Raw genomic sequence first — 18,131 nt, 5'->3', positions numbered from 1 at the left:
TCAAGGCGCGCCGCCGGCAAAAAAGTAAAGCGAATTCGCCGCCGCGGTTGCAATGATGTCCTCCGTCGGGTGCCAAGCCATGTGCAAGATCTTACTGGCGCGGAAATCTGCGGGTGGAAGGTTGAAAAAATCGTTCGCGCCGCCGGCTGTGCCGTAGTAGCCGTTGCCGCGCGCTCTGGCTCCGAGCCTGCGACGAGGGTCCTTGGAGACTTCAAATGATCCGCCAGACTCGCCATCGTCGTGAACCGTGGTGTTGAAGCTCTTGAATATATTTCCGTACGATCCAGTGGCAATTTGCGTCCCGTCGTGGTTGACGCAACATTGGAACTTGTCGAAAATAGAATCGTTTTCGTACAAGTCGCACAGCTTCGGTCTCAGGTTCTCGTGCACGTTCACCGTCGCCACCGGCTCTCTCTCCATCTTGACGTCCCAAAGCTTCATCGTGAGATAGTCACGAGCTAATATGAATCGTCCGTCTCTGCTAAACTTGATGTCGCTCACGCTGGCTATTATCTCCGAGAAGAAGCTCCTCTTCTCAGCCGGCTCGGGAAGTTCGAACAGCTTGCAGTGCGAATCGCACACTGAATTCTGACGCAAATCCGTTAGCCGAATCGTTCCCTTGCTCGAAGAGTACGCGAGATAGTTGCAATGCTGCGGGTGGAACTCCGCCGCGGTGATCACCTCGCTCAAGTCCTCCATGTTAGCCGGCTTGATGTCCACGATGTTGAAGCTCTGCTGCGTGCTCTGCAAGTGCCACAAGTTGATTCGTAAATCATCCGCACTGATGAATGTTTCACCGTCACTATTCACACTAAGCGAGTTGATGTGATACGCGTGTGCGTTTGCGTACACACGCCTGCTTCTCGCCGTGAAAATGCTCTCGCCGCGTGTGACGGATGGAATCCGCAGCGCGCCCGGCTCGGTGCCATCCGAGACTCCCGCGGACGCTCCCGGCGCCACTGCTCGCCTGAACCCGACACTATCACCATCCCTATTAACATTGTACCCACTCACGCACTCCAAATGCTTCTCGTACACCTTCCAGAGCTTGATCGTCTTATCGTTCGTCGACAACAGAAAATTGGCGTCGTTCGCCCCTTGGTGACACCACTTCAACGTGTTAATCTTCTCCTCAATCTCAAGCGATTTGAGGTAATCGAACTCCGGCTCGTGCGATTGAAACTCGGTGAGATACCTATACTCCACCGGTTCCTTCCTCCCACTAAACGCAGCTCCTCCGCGCGCGTCGTCCTCCGGGTCGCCCTCCGCCCCTCGAAACCCGCCCTCATCGAATCGCGCCCTGAGCTCCTCCACCGCACCCTTACTCGCGTGCATGCGCTCAAACAACACCACCCTCCCCCCTCGATCTCCCGTCGCGAGTTTCTCCCCGTCCACGTTAAACTCCACCGCACTAATCACGTCCGCGTCCTGCACCTCCTCTCCCGGCGCTCGCTCGCCGAAAACCTGGGAGAAATCCCATCCCAGCTGTCCGTCCGACATCGACGCGTCCGACGCGCTCGGTCGCGCCCGCATCGAAGCTCACCCTCCCCCGCGCGCGCGCGCGCCCTCGCTCTCTCGCGCGCGCGGCGTCGGCGTCGAGCGGTGGGTGATTCGATCGCGCACGCGTGGACTCGCCCGTGCGCGTCGTCGCGTCGCGGTCGTCCACGCCGTGAGACGCGCGGGCGCGCGGCGCGACGCGTGGGGTGTTCGCGCACGCGACGACGCGCGCGGACGCCCGGGCGCGGCGCCGCGCGAGGGCGCTCGGGGGCGGTGGGCGCCGAGCGATGGGGCGGCGGCGTGGGCGGCGGCGCTGGTGTGGGGGTGATGACGAGTCATGACTGGAGAGGGACGCGGCGCGGCGCGAAGCGGCGCGCGACGCGACGGGAGTTACAAAATGCGCGTCGCCTGGGTGGGAATCCTGTAGAAGACGTTCACGGGAGCGATGGGCCTGGGATCGAGCGCGGAGGACTTGACGTCGACCGCGTCGGGGGGGGTGGCGGCTTTGGAGGATCCGACGGGTGCGCGCTCGGCGGCGGCTTCGGCGGCGGCGCGGCGAAGAGCCTTCTCTTCCTCGATCGCCGCCGTCGCGGCGTCGGGAAGGATCGCCGGGTGACGCAGGGCGAAGAGCGTGGCGAATGTCAAACCCCACTTGATCGTCTTGGGGGAGACGATGGCGAAGAAAGTCTTCATGATGACGCCCAAGATGATCCTGGTCACAAACCGCGCGACGGCTTCGATGAAGATGAAGACAACGGCGAGACCGATGAGAGTGACGACCACGAGCGCCGTGACGCGCGGTTCTTCCCAATCCAATATCCCAGCGACACGTTCGAGGATCCCCGCGGCTTGATCGAGAACTATCTGAGCGTCCGTGATCATAGCCGTAATCTCTTCCATTTGCTTTTGCAGCGACGCGAGCGGATTGAGACTTTCAAACGTGAAAATCTCCGCTTTCTTGTTCGCGGCGGCCTCGGTCGCGGCTTCTGCCTTTGCTTCTTTAGCGGCCGCTTTCTTCTCCGCAGCGAGGCGCTTCTTCTCCTCCGCAGCGATTCTTTTTGCTTCCTCAAGTTTTCTCTTCGCCTCTGCCTCCGCCTGTTTCTTCTTTTCCTTCTCCTCCTCTGAGTCGGGCGGAAACGCCAAGCCGACGGAGAGCCAGTCGTCAGGTACGCAACGATCGAGCGCGCGTCTATATCTTGACGGAAATCGCGCGAGCGAAGCGCACGCGATGCTCAGGAGAATCATCGGCATAAACAGGTTCGGATGATGGATCACCACCACTATGATCAGCTGCGTGAACGCCGTCACTGGTATGGACTCCCAGCTCAGCAGATAAGATAAGCCATCGCCCATAGAAGATAAGTTTGTCACCACGCGTTCCATACGAGCGATCGACGCCTTGATGGACTTGATGCTCACGTCTTGCTTGGAAAAGTCAATCATTGCTTTCGTCACCGACTCGGGGATGGACGGATTTGAGTTGTACAAGCGGCGCGTCATTATCGCTGAGTGCCCACGAAGCATGCGCCTCTGCTCGCTCTCGGACAACGGCTGTATAAACCACTTTTCGGGAAGGACCGGCTGCATGTACCGAGCGGCGAGCGCCGTCGGAGACTTGTGTTTGAACGTGAACGCGCATCGAAGTGTGCCGTTGGTCACGACGACGCCGCTTGAATTTAGCGTCTTCAACGGAAACTCGTCCTCATAGCGCATACCGTCGTCAAGACCGGACAGTACACATCTCACTTTACCTAGTAGTGCTCCAGAGTACGTATCGAACACTCCCACGGTCACGGGCTCACTCGGCTCCATGATCGGATATCTCAGTCGTGTATTCCACTGCGGATTCGCCTGTGCGTTCATATCGGGAAGTCGAGACCAGTAGGGCCCTGTCTTCACCATAACGAACGTGTTCGGTGCGCCCTCCATGAACGTTGCTTCCAACACGTCGACACTGAGCTTGCCGACGGCTTTCTTCGTGTCGCCACCGTGTAGGTGTTCGAAATACTCTTCATCGAGGTATGCCCTTATCTCAATGTCTCCGTATTTTGTTCCCTCCTTATTGCAGTCTTTGCCCTCTTCGTCGAGGAGAGTATACCATTTCGAGTTAGGGAGCTTACTCACGCCTTTGTGCATTTCGAGGTCTGCGATGGGCACTCGAACGAGACCGATCAGATCGTCGGAGCTCGTAACGCCGTCGTAATCGTACACGCGCAGCACCAATTCTGTCGAATATGGTTTCGCCGCAATAAAGTTGTACGTGCAGTTCCACTCCGGATCCGTCGCGTCGTCGATGTAATGAGTTCGAAACGACTCTGCCGAGCCGTCTGGTTGGATGAGGGACACTTGCACGTACGGATCGCTCCCATCGTCGTCATCGAGGTTTATTATGTTACGTCCGCGATGCACCTCCACACGAACCAGCGCGGATACAGGGTCGCAAAAGTGGTTCAACGTCTTAGACGCCAATGGATCCGGGTGCCGGAGCAACGGTACGCCCGCGACACGGTAATCCTCATCGTGACGATTTCCGAGCCAGTACTCAATCTCGACCTCGCCCGTGATTTGACGCTCGCCCTCCCAAAACATGAGCTTTTCCTTCAAGTGGTTGACGTCAAACATGTCCGGTCGTTGATCAAGAGGCAATCCCTTGAGCTTGAGCGTCACCTTCGTGCGTTTAGTGCTGTAGACCTTGGTACCGGTCATGTCAATCTTGGCGTAGCCGATGAAATCGTTCAATGCAACATCGCGATCGAAGAGGTGCAGTTCAACCGCATCCGTCTCATCCAGGGTAATTTTGTTCGGAGGCACCCTGAACGTGAACACCTCGTCCCACACGGGATTTAGTGTTTTCCATTCCGTCTTCGACGTGGACTCTAGCCCACGATATCGCACCGACGCGAACGGATCGGATGTCCCGCCAGAGTCCATAGCGATGACATCTGTCGCCTTGATGAGGCGCACGAAGAGTGCCCTGGAGACCTCATCCTCGACGTCGATCGTTGGCAACCTTGGTGCCGGTCGCGGTTTCGCCCCCAACTTGAGCACCTCATCCATGAACGATTTCGCTCGCGTCTTCAGCTCCTGTTTATACTCTTCCAACTGCTCTCCAAATGTCTCGCTACCCTTCGCCTTCTTCGCCGCCCCTCGTCGCTTGCCCGGTCCCGTCGCCCTGCGCCCGCCGTCCAGATCGCGTTCAAGCTTCCAACTCGTCACCAAGCACTCGAACGCCGGCGCGCTGTTCGTGAACGTCAGCGACAGAACTTTATCATGCTTTCCTGTGACCGTCAACCGCAACCGCGCCGTGGCATCCGCCTCGCTCACGTCCCGCAGCTTCATCTTCACCGCGCTCGCGCTCCCGATCAACCCCAGGCCCACTGGAACGAACGACAGCGCGGTCTCGTACACGTGTAACCGTCCCGGGACGGGCGTCGAACCGTCCTCGGGGACGTGGACGCAATCGAACGTTCCAAACGATTTCTCCTTGGGCGCGGCATCGTCGCTCGACGCGCCGAACGCGAGCGTCGACAGGGCCGATTTGGTCTTCGTCTTCGCGGTCGTTTGCGTCGTCGTCGTTTGCGTCGTCGTCGTTTGCGACATCGCGATCGACGCAGAGCGCGACGATGCGCGATGTGACGAAGAATAGTTGGGTGACACTGGTGTTCACCGCCAGAGGCGAGACCTCATCGTTTCGTTACATGATCGTATAAAATTATCGCGCGCTGACGCGCCGGCGTCTTCGGTTTTTACTGGAAGATGATGTTCGTCTTCGGCTCCCAAGTGGCTTCGTCCTCGCCGAAGCCCTTCCACTTGACGAGCAACTGCTCCCCGCGGCCGCGTTTGCGAGTGGCGAGCACGCGCTCAAACTCATAGACGTCTTCGCCGTACTCGCGAAGGGGCTCGGGCGTGGATGGCGCTGAGTGCTTCTTCGGGGAAGATACTGTGCGCTTTTTTGGCGAAGGCGAGGACTTCTTCGGCGAAGGCGTTCTCGCGCGAGACTTCTTCGCCGGCGACGCGAACGCGGATTCCGGCTCGGCGGTGGAACGTTTCTTCTGCGGCGTGCGCTGCACCACCATGAACTGATCATCGTCGGACTCGCTGGCGTTGGAATCAGAGGGCGTATCGACATCTCGAACGCTATATTCTTCGTCCGCGGATGAACCCGCGGTGACATCCACGACGCGTCGCTGGTCCGCAATTGCCGTTTGCTCCACCGGTCGACAGAAGTCGTCTCGCAACCACTTACCCCAAGAAAACGACAGCTTGCGCGCGGCGATCTCCTCGGCGTTTTCGCCCGTCGCCTGATGGACCAAATAATCGTGCACGTTGTCGAACCCGTTCGCGCGAGCGAGACCGATGATTTGGTGCGTTGGAGACAAGCCCGCCTTTTTGCGGCACGGCCCGCAGTTGCAACACGTCACGCACCCTTCGCCGCAGGATCCTCGGCATCGCGGGCACTCCCAGCACCCAGACGCCACCGCGTCGTCGATGTCTTCACCGTGTCTGTTCCGCAGGCACATGCCGCAGAACGACAGCGGCAATCGCGCGCCTTGGCACGCCTCACCGACGCACTGGACGTGCGTCTCCACCGTCTTCTGCCGGCACCAGTGGCACGTCACCCCGAGCTCACTGTCGTACACCCGACCGCCCACCGAGTACGTCGCCCGCGGCGATCGCTCCTTCGGCGCCCGAGCGACCCGCGCTCGCGAGAACGTGACGTCTTCCCGATCCTTCGATCCGTCATCCATCCCGACGTAGCTCACCGTCTTGCGCTCGCGCGTCGACCGTCTACGCTCGCTCTCCGGCGTCACCGGTCGTCTTTCGATCCTCCTCTGCGTCTGCATCGACACACGCGTGCGTTTCATCGTCAGTCGCTCCTCGTTCTTCATCGCGCGTTCGTCGATCGCTCCGTCGTTCGGTCCATCGTTTGTCATCGCCCACGCACCGTTCCGATGTTTCGCTTCACCGGTGTCGCCGTCTTCGCCAGGTCGCGCGCCATGCCCACGATGCCCATCTCGAGCATGCGCTTACGGTTGGAATCGATCCGAGCTTGGCGCTCGAGTTCGAACGCGCACGTCATCGTCGTCGGCGTCGCGTCGGCGCGTGCGGGGCGTCGCGTCGCGTCGTGGCGAATTGATGACAATTCAGTTTTCCCGCGCAAAAAATTTGGGCGGGAAATGGGCGTTTTTTCATGGCGCGTTTCATGGAAGGCTACGATCACACGGCGTTGACGCGACGGAGTGCGATCCAGGTGCGAACCTTGGCGAACCAACACGCGTCTCGTGATTTCTCAGCGTCTGATTTGTCGGCGGCGTCGCGAATGAGGCCGTCGAGCAGGGCGCGCGCGGGCGGCGCGCGGTCCGTTCGAGGATCTAGGCGCAACGCGCGGGCGGTCTGTGAGAACGTCTCACAGTCGGTGCGCGTCAAGCGATGAGCGGAAGGCATGTTCGAGACAGCACGATCAAAATCCAGCGTTTTACCGTGCGCCAGCGCCTCAAGGAGGTGATTGAAGACGGTCGCGTTCTGAATCGCCTTTGGTTGCGTCGTCATCGCGATGGTCTCCACGTGCTCTCCGTTGGCGAACCGCTCATACGAGACTTCCCAATTTGGCTTCGCCATAGTACCCCCTGGACCTTTTTTGGGTTTGTACTCCGCCAGCTCCCACTTTTGCGGAGTGATAACTCCAAGCAAGAGCGCGTCTTCGCCACCGACGGCACCGGCGGGTTCTTCGAGTTGCGGCAACGCAGCATTGATGAGTTCGCTGAGTGTCTCGACGCCTGTGACGCGAACACCGACCGCTCGCAAGGCCTCGACAGAACGTGGTTGTGAGTACGCAATCTTTTTGCACATGTGCGCGCTGAGCACGGAGGCGGGCGCCATTCCGAGCGCTTGCGCTCTGTCGTCTCTCCACGTCTCGATCTTTGCCAGTAAGTCCGCGAGAGCATCCGCCCTTGGCGTACCGCGATAAACCTCCAAGCGCCGCAACCACTCGAGCTCGGCGTCGATCATTTCGCCGTGACCGGCCGCGAGTTCGTGCGAAGGGATATTCGACACGTCGACGCCACCCTCGATTAACGTCGTCTTCACCTTCGCAATCTTGGACGTCAGCGCGCGTTCGGCGGCAATGACAGATTCCGGTGCGAGAAACATCAGTGGAGGCGGTTTCAGACCTCCATCAAGAAACTTCTGACTTTCAGCTTTGAACGCATAGACCGGATATCTCGCGTGCGCCCCGTTCACGATTCGCTCGTGCACGACGCCCATTTGTGAAAGCAAGGATACGAGCTCCTTGTAGAAATCCTTGGACGTGCATCCCGGTTGTAAACCGTCGGCAGCTCTCGCTTTGTCGATCGCATCTCGTTGCGAAGGGTGCAATTCAGCGCCACCTGACCCGCCCATGATGGTACCAATTAAACGTGATATCGGTTGACTTCCGCCAAAACGCAACGCGAGCAAAAGCGGTCGGCACTCCTTTGCAAAGTTTCGATGGAGATTCTCATCTCCACCGGCTTCTATGCGCTCGCAGTTGTCACACTTGCCACCGCTACATCGACTGAACGTCGCTTCTTCACCGAAATGCTCCAGAATCATAACTCGTCGGCAATGTTCTCTATCGAGCGAGTATCGTTTCAGCGCATTCGTGCTCGCCAGTTGCGTCTCCTTCGCCGCAGCTGTGAGGTCGCGCACGTAAAAGTCACTCCCATACTTTGTAAAATCATTATCCGCGAAGAGCAGGTCAACTTGACTGAGAAGACCATCGCGACCAGCTCTCCCGATTTGCTGATAGTACTCCTCCATGGTCTTTGGTGCGCCCCAGTGACAAATGTAGCGTACGTCTGGCTTGTCAATACCCATGCCGAAAGCTGTCGTTGCGACGATGACGGGCGAGCGACTCGTCAGAAAGTCCATGTGCGCGTTCTTCCTATCTTCTGGGCTCAGTGATCCATGGTACATCTGCACAAAAGAAGATCCGAGTCGATTTTGCAGCGCACCAGTGACTTGGACGACTTCCTTGATGGTGGCACAGTACACGATGGACGGCCTTGGCTGTCCCTTTCCTATGCGTGCCACGACGTGGTCCAAATCACGTCCGAAATCCGTTCGACGCACAACACTAATGCGCAAGTTCGGACGATCGACAGAGTTCTCACTGACGAAGGGATCACGCAAGCGCAAAATCTTCGCAATATCTTGTCGCACGAACTTGACGGCCGTCGCAGTCAAAGCCATGATTGGCACGCTAGGCAGCGCATCCCGTAAGATGTTCAACTGTGCGTAACTTGGTCTGAAATCGTGCCCCCAGGAAGATATGCAGTGCGCTTCGTCGATGGCGATGAGTGCCAAGCGATCCTCAGCCACCATTCGTTTCAAACCGTTCAAGAAAGCGTCGCTCGCCGTCAACTTCTCCGGCGTCGCGTACACGATTTCATATTCGCCATTCAACGCGCGCATGTCCGCTCCCGGATCCATCTGCGCGCTCCCGAGAAACACCGCGACGTCTCTACCATCCGCCCGTCCAGCCGTATTATTCAACGCCGTCACCTGATCCTGCATCAACGAGATCAACGGCGATATCACCACAACCGTCTTCCCAGAGTGAAACGCAACCATCTGGTACGGCAGAGATTTCCCGCTTCCCGTGCTCCAGTACACGCACGCGTCCCGTCCACTCAACGCGGCGTCAATGACCTCACGTTGGCCGTCTCGGAACGCGTGTAGACCCAATCGCGCGCTCAGCGTTCCGAGGACGTCGTTCGACGCATCGCGTTTGACAATCTTTTGTTTTTTAACCGCGTCGTCTCCGTCGCGCGCGCGTTTACTCGCGCTCGAGTGCGATACTCTTCGCTCGACGTTCTCCACCGCGTTTAGGAGGTCCAGGTCGTCGTCGGATCCGAACAGATCGTTCGACATCGCGTGGAGCGTTGAGGCGCGGAGTGACGTTCTTGAATCTGTCGCGCGGGATTCAAACGCGCGCGGGCGCGAAGGAAATGAAAAATGTGTGTGTCACAAACGCTCGTGCTCGAACGATTTTTAAGCGAGGTAGTTATACGTCTGCGCATCTTCGCGGTCGCGCTCGAGGTACTCTCGCTCGATGAGACTCTCGATACGCTTCTTCAAATCGCTCGCCTTGGTGGGAAACTTGAGCTGCGCCATGAGTTCAGAGATGAGGAGCGCATGCGTGAGCGACTTCCTCGTCTTCATCACGCGAACGATAGCGGCGTCTATCTGTTGTTGGCGATCTTGGAACACCCGCTCCATGGTCTGCTTGTTCTCCTCGGCCGTTTCCTTGACTTGGATGGAGTTGACCTTGATGCGGAACAGACGCTCGTTCAGCGCAGTGTTCACCTCGAAAGAATCATCGTCGTTGATCTCGCGCGATTTTGGCTCCTTGTTCAGGATTCGAACCTTGGCGCAAGCCAGTGACTGAAGAGCACGTTTAAGTTCCTTCTCTTCCATCCCAGTCTTCTGCGCAATCTCCGTGTACGAGAGCTTCTTGGAGTCGTTGAACAGCATCAGGATGACGCACTGAAAGAGGGAGACACTGAGTTCCTTCATTCCTCCGTCGAAGCGCGCCTTGAGGACGCAGTGACCCTCCGAGTTTTGCCACGTTAACTTTCGCCCTGAATGTTTACCGAGGTAGAAACTCATGAACTTCTCTTGCAAATTCGCCAGCTCCTCTGGGAGCTTGACGTCGACTGATGGGTACGACGGCCAGCACCCCGCAGTTATGACATTGACATTCATCTCTATGATTGGGTCGTTCTCGAACGTCTGTCGAAACGATTGCATGATTTCGCGACTCAGATCGATATCCTTGAACATTCCTTCCAGATGTTGCGTGAACTGACTGCCACACTCCGCCTTCAACTTTTGGATCATGCTCCTCTCCGCGTCGATGCTCGCGCTCTTGCCGTGCAAAAGACGCTTCGAGAGCTCCTTCTTGTAAAACACTTCGAAAACATCCTTTCCGACGATGTATCTGAACAATGTTAGCGCCTTATCTAAAGTTCTCTCCAACTCCTCTTCACTCAGTCCTTTACTCCCGCTTTTCAGCTTTGAATCAATGTATTTTGCGATCAGCTCCGCAGGGACATTTTGTCGACAGTTGATGAATGACTCGAACGACTCCTTGACACCGTTGATGAAAATGTCATTGGATCCGTCCGCGATGGTTCGACCGAAAGATTTGCTCACGACCTCGTCCACGGCGGTCTTCATCGTCAGTAATCGATCCACCATGTCCTTATCGCGCGCCTCGTCTTTCACAATAGCCGTGCCCTGCTGCTTGAGGTACGTCACGAACGCGCTGCACAGACGGCCCAAACCATCCATTCGAGCGAGAAGCGAGTGCAGGCGCCGCAAATCCTCCAGTCGATGCTGACGCATGAGATCGACGAACCCCTTGTCTAAGATGTCTCCGATGTGTGCCTCTATCAAACCTTGCTCGCACGTCCGCATGAGCGCCTTGGCCGTGCCGGCGTCCAAGTAATTCGCGCACCTCTCCGCCTCCTCCTCGAGCCTCCGTTCGCAGTGCTTCAGGTAATCCGACACGTCCGTCTGTACCGAGTACTCGTTCCCTTCCTTGCGATAGAACTCCTGACTCGCCTCTATGAAGACGTTTTCAAACGCCTCTTGATACACCCCGAGCGCGCTCAGCGCTCGCAAAACGCGCTTCGCGAGCGCCCTATCAATCTTCTCCCCCATCCGCTCTCGCTCGACGAGATCGAGTAAGCCCCTGACAACCTTACCCTTCACGCTCTTCGCCGTTCCCTCGAGATGCTCGTGGAAAACGCGCAGCGACACGTCCCAGAGCGTCGACGATTTCCCGCCTCCGTTCGCCTGCGCGCGGTCGAGATACAAAAAGATTGACCGCAGCGTCAACGCCTGGGCGCAATAATCCCCCCACGTCTCATCGAATTTCGTCAAGAAAACCCCTGAATCCTCAATTTTCCGTCCCTCCAATCCCCGCAAGACCTCTCTCGCCCGTCGATCCGCCCCCGACTGAAAATCCTCGAACGCCTCCGCCGCCCGTCTGTGCACGCACAGATTCTCCACGTGTCGATACAAAGCCTCGTGACTCACCCCCGTCACCTCCTTCGCCTGCACCCGTCGTATCGCCTCTCGCAGCGTCTCCCGCGCCCGCGTCGCGAACTCCGTCGGCACCGTCGGCGCGCGCTTGAATGGTTTTATCGTCAGCCCGCGCGCGGTCCCGGGCGCACCGTGCGCGCTTCGTCGCCCGTCGTTCGATCGCGTCGACGGTTCGCCCGTCGCCGAGCGCGAGTGATCACCGCGCCGGCTCGACGACATCGCGCGCGCGGCGTGAGCGAGGCGCGGCGAGGGACGACGCGCGCGTCGAGCGATGGCGTACGTCGTCGGGCGGTGCGTGGACACGCTAAACCCTAGATGTCCGAGGGGGACGAATCGACGCGACGCCCGACCGCGCGAGCGCGCGCGCGAGAGCGCGACGACGACGGCGGCGATGCGCGAACGCGCGGGACGCGTGAGCGTCGTCCTGCGATGCAGGTGCGAGCGCGAACGATGACGCGCGCGCGTGTGTAGATGGATGCGAATGCATTTGAAACGTTTGAAAATGTGTCGGCGACGCGCGCGACGCGCGGCGACGACGGACGCCGCGAGCGACGACGCGAGCGATGGACTGACGATGCGATGCGGTCGTGCGCGGCGTAGACCGTTAAACGCGCGTGAGCGGGCGGAGAAGGTGCCGGAGGTGATCGAGGTGGATGAACACGGGCGCACGGCGAGCGCGCGGCGGGCGGCGCCGACGGCGAGCGAACGCGCGTCGACGAGCGAGCGGGCGAACGCGAGGACGGCGAGCGGGGAGACGAGAGATTTTGTGTTCGATGATGTGTTCGGGCCGACGTCGACGCAGGAGCGGGTGTATGATTCGGCGGTGCGGCCGATGGTTCGGGACGTCCTGGACGGGACGAATTGCACCGTCTTCGCGTACGGGCAGACGGGAACGGGTAAGACGCACACGATGAGCGGTGCGCACGACGCGGAGTGCGATGTTTTGAGCACCGACGCGGGGGTGATACCTCGAGCGATGATGCAGGTGTTCGAACACCTCGAGAGCAAGGAATTGGAGCACACGGTGAAGGTGACGTACTTGGAGCTGTACAATGAGGAAATAACCGACTTGCTCGGCGCGCCGGCGAGTTCACCCGGGCACAAGCACGTGCACGCTCTGATGGAGGACGGTAAGGGCGGGGTCGCGGTGAAGGGTTTAGAAGAGGTCTACGTTAGCTCCACCGAGGACGTGTTCGCGGTGCTCAATCGAGGAAACGCGAGACGAAGGACGGAGGAGACGCTCCTGAACAAACACTCGAGCCGCTCGCACAGCGTCTTCAGCGTCACGGTGCACATCAAGGACGTGTCGCCGGACGGGGAGGAATTCGTGCGCTGTGGGAAGCTGAATTTGGTGGACTTAGCTGGGAGTGAGAATATTTCGCGATCTGGGGCGACGCACATGCGAGCGAAAGAGGCTGGAGAGATAAACAAGTCTCTCGTGGCGCTCGGGCGCGTCATCACGGCTTTGGTTGATAAATCTGCGCACGTGCCGTATCGCGATAGTAAGCTCACAAGATTACTCCGCGATGCCCTTGGTGGTAGGTGCCGGACGTGTATCATCGCCACCGTTTCGCCGGCGTCGCACTCGATCGAAGAGACGCTCAGTACGCTCGAGTACGCGCACAGAGCCAAGAATATTAAAAACAAGCCGCCCACAAACGGGAAAGTTCCAAAGAGCGTCTTCCTGAAGGATTTGCAGGATTGCATCGAACGATTACAAGACGACTTGCTGGCGACTCGGGAGAAGAACGGGGTTTTCTTATCCAAGAGCAACTACGACGCCGAGCAGAGCGAACACGCCACGGCCAGAAGGCGCGCGGAGGAGCTCGAGAATGCGCTCGCATCCATGCAAGCCGAACACGACAAGGTCACTCGTATGTTCGATAAAACGAAGAAGAATTTCTTGCAGTTGAAAGAACAGCACGCGGGTGTTGAAATTGCGCTCGTTGAAACGAAGGAGTACTTGCGCGAGACGGAGAGCGAGCTCAGCGATACGAAAAAGGTTGCTGAGGAGAAGGAGTATTTGCTCGACACGCTCGAGAAGAAGCACGACGCGGCAGCTTTGGTGATAAGTACCATGGCGGAAGATCTGGGCGCTGCGCAGCACGAGGCGGCCGCATTATTCGACAAGATAGCTCGTCAAGAAAGTGTAGCCACGTCAAACACGGAATCCGTGCTCTCGATCAAAAAGTCTATGGGCGAACGTCTGGAGAAGATGGTGAGCGATTTGGCGGGTTGGCAAAAGGTGGAGCGCGACACTCGGGCTCACATGAAACGAGTCATGGATGACTATATGTCTCGGAAAGAGAAAGAGGTGGAGACACTTAAGGAAGCCGTCATGACGATGGCGCACGCGGTGGAGCAGGCGACTCGGCAGGCGAGTGAGCAAGCGAGCTCGAGCATGCTTCAGAGAGCTGAAAGGTTGGAGCAAGAAGCTAAGGCGCTTCGCGCGGACTCCGACGTGATCCAACAGGTGATGGTGCAGAACGTCGTGGTCGCGAGGCGTGGTCGCGACGAAACCGTGGAGTCGCTGTTGCGGTCACTCACGAGCGATCGCGAGGCATTCTCAGATCTTGCAGAAACCGTCGCTGACACGTCAGAGCGCGGTCACGCCGAGTTTGTGTCCAAGCACGTCGATGATCTGGGCGCGATCAGAAAGGAGTTCACAAACCAACTAACCACCGCAATCAAACCCGATTTGCGCACCGGCACGACTCCGGCGCGAGAGCACGCGCGAGTGATGCTCGCAGAGCCCGTCACTCCGAGTGCGTTCACCTTTAACCGCGATGAAGCCCTCTCGCGCCGGACGAACGTCGACGCCAAGCGCTCGCGTCCGCCCCTCTCACCGATCGGCGGCTCGCGCTTGAACTAGTTCTTTGAAACTCTCAACAATAACCCGCACACACGCGACATCGAGCGCTCACGTCTCCCTTTCCTCGCTCGGCGAAATAACCATTCTGAACAGTGCAGAGAACGACAGCTGAGGATTTTCAAAAAAGCGACGAAAGAACCAGCGACACTCCGCGACGCACCTCGCGCGCGCGTCCGTCAGCGAACGCACACGATGGACGGTACGCGAGCACGCTCCGCGTCGACCGAAATTGTCGCCCCGGACGAGGACTCGAGCGACGTCGAACGCGACGAGAACGAGATCGAGACTGACCCGAGGGCGCGTTTGAAATCTTCCAAAACACAGATGACGGAGAGCAGTACGTCTACGACGAAGAGCCCGTGGTGGACCACGAGCTCGAACGGCGACGAGAGCGTGGAGTGACGCCGGCGCAGGCGCGGATGAAGTTTGTGGACTTTTTGCGAAACTTTCGAAGCGCGCCAGACGCCGCGGCGCCGGACGGGCGGTTCACGTACAGAGACGCGTTGGATCAGACGACGGCGCCGAAGGATTTGAAGGTGTGCTTCGATGATTTGATCGCGCACGACGGGGAGTTAGCGAGGGAGTTGAGGATACGGCCGAACGAATATCTGCCGATCCTAGAGGAGGCGGTCGAGGACGTGCTGGAGAGTTTGCGGCCGACGGAGCGTACATTGGATATCGGAGGCGCGCTGAACGAGGAGGAGGAAGATCGTAACGCCAGGTCCACGGCGCCCAGGGCGACGGTGCAGGTGAAATTAACGTCCAAGGAGATTCCTAGACCGTTACGAAGCTTGAGTTCGAGCGACGTCGGGACGCTGGTGTACGTCCCAGGGATCGTCATTGCGACGTCGAAGGCGAGGACAAAGGCGAAGCACATGACGCTCGAGTGCAAGACGTGCAGCAACCGGATCACGGTCGATGTCGCTGCAGGTTATAGTGGCGTGAACGTACCAAGGCACTGCAACGCGAGCGCATCGCGGGGCACCCAGGTCGGTCAGGAGGCGAACCCGTGCGGGACTGATCCGTTTCGCATCGTACCGGAAAAGAGCGTGTTCATAGACCAACAGAACATCAAATTGCAGGAGAACCCGGAGTGCGTCCAGGCTGGTGAAATGCCGCGGAACATGTCCGCCTTGATCGAGCGCACGATGGTTCTCTCGGTCGTTCCGGGAACTCGGGTTAAGATTATGGGGGTGTACGAGACGACAAGCGGTGGCGGGAGCAAGCGCGAGCGCGGCGGCGGTAAAGTCGCTGTGCGGCACGGTTACCTGCGCGTGATTGGCATCGACGAAGAGAGCGAAGGTGCGCGTGGTGATGCTCACTTCAGCGATGCTGAGCACACCGAGTTTAAAACGTTCGCGAATCGTCCATTCAAGGAGATGCTCAAGGACCTTCGCGCGCGCATCGCGCCCGCGATTTTTGGGAGCGATGATATCAAGGCGGCCGTCGCGTGTTTGCTCTTTTCGGGCACTCGCAAGCACCACCCGGATGGAACGACGAGAAGGGGTGACGTGAACGTGCTCTTACTGGGCGACCCGTCCACTGCTAAATCGCAGTTTTTGAAGTTCGTTGAGCGCACGGCGCCGGTGTGCGTATACACGTCAGGCAAAGGCTCATCCGCTGCGGGTCTCACCGCGTCCGTGATCCGGGGTGCAGACAACGAGTTCTATCTCGAGGGCGGTGCCATGGTACTCGCTGACGGTGGATGCGTTTGCATCGATGAGTTCGACAAGATGCGGGACGAAGATCGCGTCGCCATTCACGAAGCCATGGAGCAGCAGACGATTTCAATCGCCAAAGCTGGCATCACCACCATGTTGAACAGTCGAACCGCTGTTCTCGCGGCGGCGAACCCACCGAGCGGTCGATACGATGATTTGAAGACGGCACAAGAAAATATTGATCTACAAACGACCATTTTGTCTCGTTTCGACATGATTTTCATCGTCAGAGACGCGAGAGAGTACGAGCGCGACATGCAAATCGCAGATCACGTGTTGAATATTCACGCCGGCGGCGGCGATGAGCTCGCGCTCGTGTCGGACCCGGTGCAAGAGAAGGAACGCCAGTTCTTGAAGCGTTACATAGAGTACGCGCGCGCCGTGTGCAGACCGCGTTTAAGCGAACGGGCCATGAAAATGTTGGAGGACTCGTACGTGAGGTATCGCGAAGAGATGAGAGAGCGCAAGCGCACAGGCGGTCACGCCGCTGTGCCAATTACCGTTCGTCAGCTCGAGGCGATCATTCGTATCTCCGAATCTCTCGCAAAGATGTGTCTTCAGACCGTCGTCACGGAGGAGCACGTACAAGAGGCGCTGCGACTGTTTGAGGTTTCCACCATTGACGCCGCGCGCTCGGGCGTCGCCGACATGGTTGTCCTCAGCGCCGAGCAGCGCGAAGAGCTCCAAGTGGTCGAGACGCAGATCAAGCAAAAGCTCGCTATCGGGGCCACGATGTCCAAGCGTCACGTCATCGACGATCTCGCGCGCATCGGCGTCAACGAGTGGGCCGTCACGCGCGCGCTCCTCGTCATGACCCAACGCGGCGACATCCAGGAGCGCGCCGAGGGTCGTCGCGTCACTCGCATGCACTAGCCTCTTACAATCGACGTCACATTTTCCCACTCTCTCGACGTTCCCCGTCATCGCTCACCCGAATCGCCCCGCGTCCGTCCCGCGTCGCCCGCTCGAACAGCGCCCGTCTCTTTCTCCAAATCTCCCGCGCGCGCGTGATCTGAGAGATTAATCATAATCACCACCGCACCGATCGTCGCCCCCCACACGTCGACGCCTCCATCGTCGCCCGCACGCGCGCGAACACCGATACAGACATGTCCGCGCGCGCCCTCTCGCCCACTCCCCGCCCGACGCGGTCCTCGACGCCGTCGCGCGACGCGCGATCGTGCGCCAAACCGCGAGTTATCCGAAACGTCAGGTCCGTCATCGCGCGCGCGGCGGGCGACCTGGAACCGGATAACATCTCCGTCCTCGTCTGCGGCGGTAACGGCGTCGCCATGGATGTGTTCCGACAGCTCACCGAGAAGGGCACGTGGGCCACGGTGTTGCAGCGACACGAGACGAACCGAAAGGAGATTGAATCCGTGGGAGGGTTTCTGGTGAAGGGCGACGCGTTGGACCCAAAGGCGGTGGATAAGGCGATGAACCAGAGCGATGAGTACGACGCGGTCGTGAGCACGATCGGGGGGACGCCGGCGGATCCGAGAGCGGATAGCGAGGCGAACATCGCGCTGATTGACGCCGCGGCGAAGAAGGGAGTCGGGAAGTTTGTGCTCGTGACGAGCATCGGCGCGGGCGACAGCGCGGGGGCGCCGCCGCCGAACGTGTACGAAGCGCTCAAGCCGGTTCTGATCGAGAAAGCGAAGGCTGAGGAACATTTGAAGAAGGTGAGCGCGGCGACGGGGATGGCATACGTGATCGTGCGACCGGGTGGGCTCAAGAGCGAACCGCTGACGAGCACGGCGGTGCTGACCGAGGACACGAACATCTGCGGCGCCATCCACCGCGAAGACGTCGCGGACCTCGTGATTAAGTGCGTGTTGAAGGCAAAGGCGAACGGTAAGGTGCTGTCGGCCGTTGACAAGGCGCAACTCTTCGACCAACCGGAATTCGTGCCGTTTGAAGTTTGAGTAGCTAAAATCGCGAAAAAGTCCTGT

General features: G+C 58.9%; 8 protein-coding genes across 8 annotated transcripts; 3 read left to right on the top strand and 5 right to left on the bottom strand.

Moving 5' to 3' along the window:
• OT_ostta04g00510 (WD40 repeat) lies at positions 1–1,500 on the bottom strand (the record flags this gene model as incomplete). The annotated part of the gene is made up of 1 exon (XM_003078530.1): positions 1–1,500. One exon carries the CDS (start codon positions 1,498–1,500, stop codon positions 1–3), a length of 1,500 nt encoding a protein of 499 aa, XP_003078578.1.
• Positions 1,501–1,887: 387 nt separating this feature from the next.
• On the bottom strand, positions 1,888–5,097 carry OT_ostta04g00500 (C2 calcium-dependent membrane targeting; the record flags this gene model as incomplete). The annotated part of the gene is made up of 1 exon (XM_022984408.1): positions 1,888–5,097. The coding sequence occupies one exon, from the start codon at positions 5,095–5,097 to the stop codon at positions 1,888–1,890; it is 3,210 nt and encodes a 1,069-aa protein (XP_022838684.1).
• A 146-nt stretch (positions 5,098–5,243) lies between these two features.
• On the bottom strand, positions 5,244–6,577 carry OT_ostta04g00490 (Zinc-finger domain of monoamine-oxidase A repressor R1; the record flags this gene model as incomplete). Its single annotated transcript, XM_022984407.1, has 2 exons — positions 5,244–6,335; positions 6,443–6,577. The coding sequence occupies 2 exons, from the start codon at positions 6,575–6,577 to the stop codon at positions 5,244–5,246; spliced, it is 1,227 nt and encodes a 408-aa protein (XP_022838683.1).
• Positions 6,578–6,714: 137 nt separating this feature from the next.
• Positions 6,715–9,408, bottom strand: OT_ostta04g00480 (DNA/RNA helicase, DEAD/DEAH box type, N-terminal; the record flags this gene model as incomplete). The annotated part of the gene is made up of 1 exon (XM_022984406.1): positions 6,715–9,408. One exon carries the CDS (start codon positions 9,406–9,408, stop codon positions 6,715–6,717), a length of 2,694 nt encoding a protein of 897 aa, XP_022838682.1.
• Positions 9,409–9,528: 120 nt separating this feature from the next.
• Positions 9,529–11,805, bottom strand: OT_ostta04g00470 (Cullin repeat-like-containing domain; the record flags this gene model as incomplete). The annotated part of the gene is made up of 1 exon (XM_022984405.1): positions 9,529–11,805. The coding sequence occupies one exon, from the start codon at positions 11,803–11,805 to the stop codon at positions 9,529–9,531; it is 2,277 nt and encodes a 758-aa protein (XP_022838681.1).
• A 172-nt stretch (positions 11,806–11,977) lies between these two features.
• OT_ostta04g00460 (P-loop containing nucleoside triphosphate hydrolase) lies at positions 11,978–14,458 on the top strand (the record flags this gene model as incomplete). Its single annotated transcript, XM_003078524.1, has 2 exons — positions 11,978–12,021; positions 12,187–14,458. The coding sequence occupies 2 exons, from the start codon at positions 11,978–11,980 to the stop codon at positions 14,456–14,458; spliced, it is 2,316 nt and encodes a 771-aa protein (XP_003078572.1).
• A 192-nt stretch (positions 14,459–14,650) lies between these two features.
• On the top strand, positions 14,651–17,052 carry OT_ostta04g00450 (Mini-chromosome maintenance, DNA-dependent ATPase; the record flags this gene model as incomplete). The annotated part of the gene is made up of 2 exons (XM_022984404.1): positions 14,651–14,657; positions 14,783–17,052. The coding sequence occupies 2 exons, from the start codon at positions 14,651–14,653 to the stop codon at positions 17,050–17,052; spliced, it is 2,277 nt and encodes a 758-aa protein (XP_022838680.1).
• A 236-nt stretch (positions 17,053–17,288) lies between these two features.
• On the top strand, positions 17,289–18,104 carry OT_ostta04g00440 (NAD(P)-binding domain; the record flags this gene model as incomplete). Its single annotated transcript, XM_003078522.1, has 1 exon — positions 17,289–18,104. The coding sequence occupies one exon, from the start codon at positions 17,289–17,291 to the stop codon at positions 18,102–18,104; it is 816 nt and encodes a 271-aa protein (XP_003078570.1).
• Between the last annotated feature and the right edge of the window lie 27 nt (positions 18,105–18,131).

The sequence above is a fragment of the Ostreococcus tauri genome, assembly GCF_000214015.3.
Source record: "Ostreococcus tauri WGS project CAID00000000 data, contig chromosome 04, whole genome shotgun sequence".
Classification (NCBI taxonomy): domain Eukaryota; kingdom Viridiplantae; phylum Chlorophyta; class Mamiellophyceae; order Mamiellales; family Bathycoccaceae; genus Ostreococcus; species Ostreococcus tauri.
Note: the sequence above shows the minus strand (reverse complement) of the source record. Positions and strands in the feature narration are given on the sequence as shown.